We start from the raw sequence: 8703 nt of genomic DNA, 5'->3' as shown, positions 1-8703 counted from the left end.
GGTGAAAGTCAGCACTCCCCTGATCTGGGCGTCGACGACACCTCGGTGCCGTGCTCCTTCTTGAAGGCGGCGACTGAGATTTGCTCTTGTGGGTGGTGTGGCTATTGGCTTGGCTCCGAAGCATGACGGCCTGGTCTTCCTGCTACCTCTTGCTCGGCTTCGCCCGGTGCATAGTGTTGCCATCTTCGGTCTTCTCCAAGGTTGTGCGCCTTCCTTCGATAGCTCGTGTCATGTGCTCTGTGCTGCCTCTGCCGGTTTGGTGCTCGCCGGGTTGGTCCTCTGTGGTCTGTTGGTCAGCTCTGTTTGCTTCTCATATGGCAGCTGGACACCTTGAGTTGGGTTTTGTGGTAGCCACTCTGACGTTCGCCGGTGCGGCACTCATCGAGCCTGGGTGAAAGGGTAGTGGTCCTTTGCGACGGTGGAGACATCTCAAGTGTTGCCCATGTTTGGCCTGTGGATGCAGCCGGTGCTCAATGCTTGCCCGGTGTGGCCCTCCTTTCGTGTTCTTAGTGGGCTAGTTGGTGTAGGCGTAGTGCTGGTCGTCGGCATGAGTGTGTTTGTTGTTGCCATTGTGGTGTTCTACCTAGTGCCTTGTATCTTCCTTCTGCTTTGCTTTGCATTTCATTTGTATCATGGTGCCTTTTTGTAATCCTGGCCGGTTGATGGCTTTGTTAATTCCAAGTCGGGCTAGGTTCGACCTCTTCTCGGGCTCGACCGGCGCCTTTTCTCTAAAAATCGGTCAAACATGGTCAATGTGGTCAAACCCGGCCAAATCCCGATCAACGTGCTCAAAATATGGTTTTGGACCAAAATTATTTGATTTTGAGACTTGAAGGACAAAATGTATACCAAAAATTCTTGAGGGACCACGTCTATACTTTTTTGGAACTTCATGGACCAAAAATATACTTTTCTCTTTGAGTTTTGTTAGGATTTGTGTCTTGCTCAGAGATGTGACGCGGCGGCGGCTCTCTGAAAATGGAATAAGGTTCTCCCGCCTAATCCCGTCCCGGTGGTATTTTTAGCATCGTCGAAGGGCGTGTGGAGGTTTATCTCCGACAGATCTCGCAGGATTCGGTCAACATTTGTCTTCGGTGAATCCACGTGGATCATGTCTTCGTTCGTATGTGATCGTGTGTCTACAGTTTGGATCCTTCTGAGCGACGCTTCTCTCCATCGGCAGCGGTGGCTGTTCTGGTGTGCTGGTCCTATGGGGCCTTAGCACGACGACTTCCCGACTATCTACTACAACAACGTTTGTCCGGCTCCGATGAGGGAGGGGCGAAGACGGCGCCACACCTTTGGCTTGCTTCAGTGCTAGTAGTTGTCGCTATGTGGTCTACAGAACTATTTTTTTTTTCTTCTGGTGTTCTTTGTGCTACCTTGACAGTTGATGAATAGATTGAAAATTGCCCTCGCAAAAATAAAAGACGTTTGATAAATTTAAAAGGGCAGAAAATTAGGGCCAGTTTTTTGGTGCTTATGGGTGGCCCGCAAAAATAAGTCGCCTCCTATCTACCTTATTCTCGCAGCCCAACCTAAAATTTTGTTCTATTCTAGAACCCTTCTAGCATAAAATTTTAAGTAAACTCTAGTACTTTTCACCCTCAAGTTCAGCTTTTGTATCAGATTTTACCCCATTTTGAGAGAATTCTTAAGTTTTGCCCCAATTGATCAGAGTTGTGCCACAATATTATCCCATTGCATTTTATTTCAATTTTGTGCCATATAGTCAGTTTTTTCTTTTAAGTCCTAGTTTGGTGTCTGGTTTTTTGAGCAGACGAACCGGACGTCCACGCCCAACCCTGTCTCTCTCCTCACTTCTCCCCTGACATCGGGACATCCAGCCACCCCCTCCAACGCCGGTGGCCGGCAAATGGCGGCTCCCAGCCACACTGTCCCTACCTGAGCCGAGCCGCTTGGCGTGGTGACAGGATTAGCCGAGGCTGAGATGCTGGTGCTACGCTGGATGGAGCGGCCGGCAGGGGTCACGGCGTGCTACATCAAAAACAGTGTCGTGGCACGGCTTGCACTGCCTCCTGGTGGAAGCTGAGGAAGCCATCGAAGCACGTCTGGCCTTGCTCAGCTCAGAGAACATTCTGATGAGAAACAACCAACATGTTTTGGTCAGTTCAGAGCGAACTATCAATGCCAAATGGCCACGAGGAACAAGAAGCCATTGACTGATGTAATTGTAGATCAGAACTACGTTATTTGTCGCTGACGCATTGTGCAGTGCCTCCGGCGCCTGCTCCCTCTGCTCCATGGCTTTATGAAATGAAAATTTTGCAGTGTCGGTTCATTTCAAAGTTCAGGCAGATAGAATAACCGGCAGAGACACGCTATGCCATGCAGCTCATCGTGCGAGCAGCCGTGTAGCTCATTCGTCTCTTCTCCGTGATATAATTAGTAAGTTTTCCACTTGTTTAAGCTCCTGGATGAGGTATGTAGCTAGCTCGCTCCATCCAAAAGAAACAAAAACTTCGTCGTGCCATCCATTCTCGCTCCGGTGCATGTAGCTATCTCGTTCCGGTGCCCATGGGATCGAATGATCGGTGTGATGATACAAGAACTTGAAAGGACTTAGTCTGCATGAAAGGGTGCGAGAGGTCCCGAGTTCAATTCTCGTAATGCCCCCATTTTTTTTTTCATTTTGACCATTTTTACATATGGTAGAATTTTTGCCCTTATTCTTTTTACCATTTGTATACATGTCAGTAGAGTTAAACATCAGTCTGACAAATAAACAACCACACGATCTTCGTAAGCATTGATCGGGACTCGATCATGTAAAATGGACAGCACTAACTCCTTTTGGTAATCCACAAAATATCATGCTTGTCCACTTCACAGCAATACCCATGCCATGAATATGTCATTGACAGACTTACAATAGATCGATACAAGTAGTAGTTATTACTCCCTCCGATCCATACAAATTGTCGCTGATTTAGTACAAATTGTCGCTATACTAAATCGGCGACAGTTAATATGGATCAGAGGGAGTAGAGAGCAAGATGGACAGAGAAAAAAAGGCCCATAAGCTTATGAAGGTACCTTTCACAATGCCCACTAGGCCATCAACAATGCCATTGCCTAGCCACAAACATAATTAGTCAGTATTTTGACAAAAAGCAATCGAAACAGGAAGGGATTATAGGACAGTTTAGATTCAGAAACTACCCTTGGGAAAAATCACTTGCTTCGGTACCAGATTAGGAGCAGATAAGCAAAAAATTGCTCCGAACTGGCAAATACAGGGCATTCATATGTGCTCAGAAACTAACTCATTTTGGTAGTCCACATCCACCTCACAACAATACCCCTGGAAATTTTCATGTACTAGTCATAAGTTCCCAACTTATACCACATCTATCCACATACAAATACCAACTTAGCTGCAGAACCCATGCCTCCAAGAGGCGCGAAGAATTATCAAGATGGAGGTGATGATGGTGGCAGCAAGCAAAGCAAAGTCAGAGCAGACAGAGGAGCAGAAGGCACACATGGAGGCTAACCGGCTCAAGGCGCTTGAGAGGGCGGCAGCAGCCGAGGGTCGCGCATCCCAGTCACAGCCTGATAACGAAACTGTCACCTAGGTGCATGGAGGATCCTGAACCACCTAGGCACAAGTCTAGACAATTTAGAACAAGGTAGAGAAACCTGAAGTTTGAGAGAGGACCACATCTTTGCGAAACCTGAAGCTCTGGAAGTTGATGTATGTATGATATCCATCTCTATTACAGCCAGTCCTCATTTGCACAAAACATCTATGCTGAGTGCATGATAAACTCAATCATCCAGAAAACTGGAAGGGGTTACAGATGAACTCATTCGCTCATGCAAATAAAAGCTAGTTCATCTAGACTAAGGACATGGATTAAAAAGGGGGACATAAAGCGAAGTCTTCCAACACAAACATCAGTACATAATATAAACCGGAGTCTTAGACCTCAGTGTTGGTCCTTGCTGACAGCATATCCTGCTTACATTCATACTAATACAGACATATCAAACCACATCAGCACAATCTTGAACATCCGCCATCCAACCCCACAGGCGTAGATCGCCCAAGCAAGATCAAAATGACTAGCAAGCGAGCTCAGATCTGCATAAATGTACTTAGTTAGAAAACTGAAGCAACTGCAGTTGATGCAATGGGAAATTTCCCTATCCCAACTTCTTAGGAAGGAGGAATGTGCTAAACCGCGGAGCACACCATAGCTTAAGAACAAAGGTGCACCCGCTGCTCATTTTGCAGTTTGGAAGCAATATACACAAAAATCGGCAGACCATAACAGGTGAATCCTATCTTTTCTTGGAAACAGAACATGGTAAATAAGGAGTGTTCACAAATATTAGATTCAAAACCTTCAAACATCAACTTACAGGTTATGCAACATTCTTGTTTTGAACATCCTTTCAACTGAGTGAATAATGTGTAGTAAGTGCTAAGTATGACTAACAATGTACTCCTATGTAAAGACAGATTTGCGTAGAGATGCAAGCGTGAATGCCATTTTCTCTCCTAAGATATGGAGCAACAAAAACTAGCTGTCGAAACTAGTGTCCAATCTTTCTTTTCAGTTAGCATTTTCAATCACATACATGGGAGTTAAACATGCATGCAGAATCAAACCATGAATTGACTACTTATCCTAGCAGGGTGACAAGGTAGTCAAGCCCAATAGAACTCTTGACGTATAATGTGTTGCCTAGTCTCTTCCATAAGATCGGTCTTTTGGTTGCATTGGCTAGAGCATGCACTTCTACATGGTATCAGAGCCAGGAGGTCTTGAGTTCAAGACCCGGCTGGCGCAATTAAATTGCAGCCCACTTTCGGTCCACGTTTAGGTCTGAGGGAGCCACACGTGAGGGGGAGTGTTGACGTATAATGTGTTGCCTAGTCTCTTCCATAAGATTGGTCTTTTGGTTGCATTGGCTAGAGCATGCACTTCTACATAATTAACTTTCTATATAACCATGGGAGTAGAACTTTGAAGCAACTGCAGTTGATGCAATGGGAATCTTTCCTATCTAAAAAATTATAGGGTAAAATATAGCTTAAGAACAAAGGCGCAATAATCCTATAGCCATCTTATTGCAGTGAAGCAAGATAAATAAAAAATAGCAGACCATGACATGTGAACTCTATGCTCTTGAAAACACAACAAGGCAAATAAAGAGTACTCAGATATCAGCTTATAAAACCATCGATTGGCCACCTCTCCTAGCTAGTTTCACAAGGTAGCCAGGCCCAATAAAACAATAACTAATTCTCTATATAACCATGCGAATAGGGCAAGCATAGCCTGCACCCAATGGCAATATAAAATAAAATAATCAGGCTTACCGGTTGATCATATAGTTGGTTCTGATAACAACGGTGGGAAGCTAAAGTATGGGAGGGCACGTCTGGGATTGAAGGTATTCTCCATCTTTGTGAAGACTTTGGTAATTTCATAAGTCTTGACCTCCATTGAGTAACAATCCACATTCCCAACATGAATACCTTCCGGAGCGCCTCGGAAGAACAAGAATCCCTCGGCTGCACGCATTGTGCAAATGGAATGATACTGCCCAGGAAGCTGTATGATCTTCTCTAGCTTCCACTGCTGCGAACTATTCTTCAGAGAGGTATGGTAGAGGACAAAGGATCCATGTTGACCGACAAGGGAAAACATCTCAAGGACTCCTTCTCGGCCCATCACAACGGCATTTGCGTGACGATGGGCAAAGCACTCGTCAGGCAGATCGCTGAGCTCCAGATGGTAGCCGGTGAGAAGGTCGACAGTGGAAAACCTCAAAGTGCGTGTGTCCAGCACCATCAAATGGTCACTCCATCCATAAGGCCGTGTCCAGTAGAAGCAGCAGCGCACGCAGTCAAAATAGGACATGCGTTCCAACGAAGGTGAGGTGGGAGGCTCGAGCATAGACCATTGCATAGTTGTGGCCGGGAGCACAAAGAGGACAAGCTTCGTCATGTATCTTGCTATGCATATCACCTTGAAGGGATCTTCCTCGCCGTCGTCCCTGGTGTTGGGAGCAAGCACGGGCTCGAATCCATGGAGGCGATCCTGCGGTTGGGCGGCGAGGTCCTCAGGTATGGTTGGAAGCAAGACGTATTTGCTGGACAGCGGGTCACAGACGGCGAGGTGGAAGTCGGCAGCGTTGCACCGCTCCTGTTTGGTCCACGTCGGGCGGTCACAGCGTTCTTCGTCACCGAGCTCACTGGAGTCCATGAGGATGCTTACCTGACGGCGGGCACAGTCTTGGCGGTAGCTCCACATGTGGACGGAACGGGGGTAGAAGGATCTCCAATCGAGGAGGACGCGGCCGTCGCGGACGTCGCAGGGGCGCCAGCGTGGGCCTTCCCCGTCGTCTTCTTGGGCGCCCGGCGGGACATAGTAGGACGAAGAAGAAACGACGGCCGGGACGAAGGAGAAGTCGGCTCCGCAGGGGGCGAGCGGGGCGGAGGGGTGCGGCGCCTGGGCGGGGTGGAATCCGCCCGCGTCCATGAAGCCGAGGAGGGGAGGGCGATGCAGCGTGCGGAAGGCGCGGCCTTTGATGACCCGGCGGAAGGAGGTGCAGGCGGCGGAGGCGCGGGCGAGCGCGTCCGGGGTGGGCAGGCGGATGAAGATCTCCTCCAGGAGCTCGTCGGGAATGGTCGGCGGCGGCTGCGTGGCCATGGCGGCTGGGGTGGAGGAAGGGGATTGAGGGTTAGGGTTGGGGTTCGGGGCAGTGGGAGTGACGAGTGAGTGGGATAGTGAGCTCTACCAAGCCATTTTATTTAGCTCCATGGATTCAAAACTGTCGCTTTAAGCTTCAAAAAACGTTTGGAAAAAAATATCACTCCCCTAATTCTATATACATCTACCTACAAATATGTCTATCATTTCATGGATTGGAAAATTGTCACTTTAACCTTCAAAAACGTTTAGAAAATTAGGGCGACCAGTCACCAATGAGTGGGGCACTGAGCTCTACGAAGCCATTCATCTCCATGGATTGGAGAATTGTCGCTTTAACCTTCAAAAACATTTAGAAAACAAATTATAGCTTAAAGCTCCGTAAATATGTCTATTAATTTTCATCTGTGGTTTGGATAAAAAGGGGAAATTCATCTGGACAACATCCACATATACATCACTTGTTGGAATCTTTCTGTCGGCGGGAATGGAGACGGGGTCCCCGGGTACACGGAGAAGCAGACTTGGTGCCATCATGATCAGAGATCCATTGAGCGAACTTAGGAGGTGCTCGGGGGCATGTCGCCGAGCACTTGCTTTCTTGGGCACGGGAACTCTCGCTGCGACCAGCCCCCTTGAGATTGGGGAGGGGGCGCGTGAGGAGAGGCCCATGCCAATGGCGGGACACACTATTAATTTGGTGCGGTGTGGGTCAAGGATTGTGCAAAACGCGCACTCTCCCTTCCCCCCGGCGCACAAGTTTGGGTTAGCCCATTTGTGGGCCCCTACGTGCCCTATTTTTCTTTTCATTTTTCCATTTTTTTTCTGTTTTCGTTGTATTCTTTGTTAAAATAATTCAGGATTAAATAGCTTCTCAAATTTTTAAAAATTGTGAATTATGAAAAAATGTTCAAGCAATCTTAAATGTTAATGGATTAAAAAAAATCGTGATTTCAAAAAATGTTAACATAGTTCTAAATTGTTCAAGAAATTCAAAAGTAGTTCATGAATTCGAAAAATCATGAATTAGAAAATATGTACGCGTATTCAAACACTGTTCACGATTTCATAAAAAATGTTGAGGAAAAAATGTTCGAATATTCCAAAAATATGTATGCGTATCCAAACACTGTTCATGTTCATCTTTTTTTAATGTGTCGAAAAAAATGAGAAAAATGTTCACAAGTTTCAGTAAAATGGTTTGCCAATTCAGAAAGATGTTCGCAGTTTCTCAAAATGTTTGTGAATTTGTAGAAAATGTTCACAATATTCAAAAAAAGTTCAGCAAATTTTCTCAAAAGGTTATCAAATTTAAAAACAAATCACATGAACTCAAAAATGTTCTTGAATTACAAAAATTCTTCCCAAATTTTAACAAATAATCGCCGGTTAAAAAATATTGTTCATGTGTTCCAAAAATCTAGAAAATTTTAAAAAGCTTCTCTGAATTTTAAAAAGCTTCATGAACTCAAAAATTGTTTTTTTTCTCCTTATTTTTTCACCATTTTTACAAATGGTAGATTTTTTGTCCTTATTCTTCTTACCATTTGTACATGTCAGTACAATTTCTTTCATGTAGCTATCGAATTATAGATGTCATGAAAATCAATCTGTGTGAAGTAGCATCGCATTCAGAGATATAGTCCAGTGTCGGAATCATCTTCTTCCTTGGAGCTTAGAGCAAGTCCAATGGAATGACCCATTTCGTCCGCCCGCATTCATTTGGATCGGCGCGGACAAAAATGGCAGCCCAACGCGCCGACCCAAACGAACGCGCGTCCGTTTTTCGTTCGTGGGCGACGCATTTCAGGTCCAATTTTGTGCCGGATTTGCGTCGGCCCGGACACGAGACGGACGCGCGCGCGCCTACTCCTCTCCCCGAGCCCGCCTGTCGGTGGCAGCCACCACCATTTTCTCTCATTTTCTCCAAAAACGCTCTCGCCCGCGCGTGTCCCCGACCCCCCAACCAGCCATGGAGAACGCCATCGACCTCGACCTCGACGCCGCCGCCGGC

At 46.4% G+C, this 8703-nt stretch overlaps 1 protein-coding gene across 1 annotated transcript; it reads right to left on the bottom strand.

The window, feature by feature from the left end:
* Positions 1-5360: 5360 nt before the first annotated feature.
* Positions 5361-6689, bottom strand: LOC119328602. Its single transcript, XM_037601590.1, has one exon. The coding sequence runs from the start codon at positions 6687-6689 to the stop codon at positions 5361-5363; it is 1329 nt and encodes a 442-aa protein (XP_037457487.1).
* Positions 6690-8703: the final 2014 nt, after the last annotated feature.

This window comes from Triticum dicoccoides, chromosome 7A (assembly GCF_002162155.2).
Source record: "Triticum dicoccoides isolate Atlit2015 ecotype Zavitan chromosome 7A, WEW_v2.0, whole genome shotgun sequence".
Classification (NCBI taxonomy): Eukaryota; Viridiplantae; Streptophyta; class Magnoliopsida; order Poales; family Poaceae; genus Triticum; species Triticum dicoccoides.
Note: the sequence above shows the minus strand (reverse complement) of the source record. Positions and strands in the feature narration are given on the sequence as shown.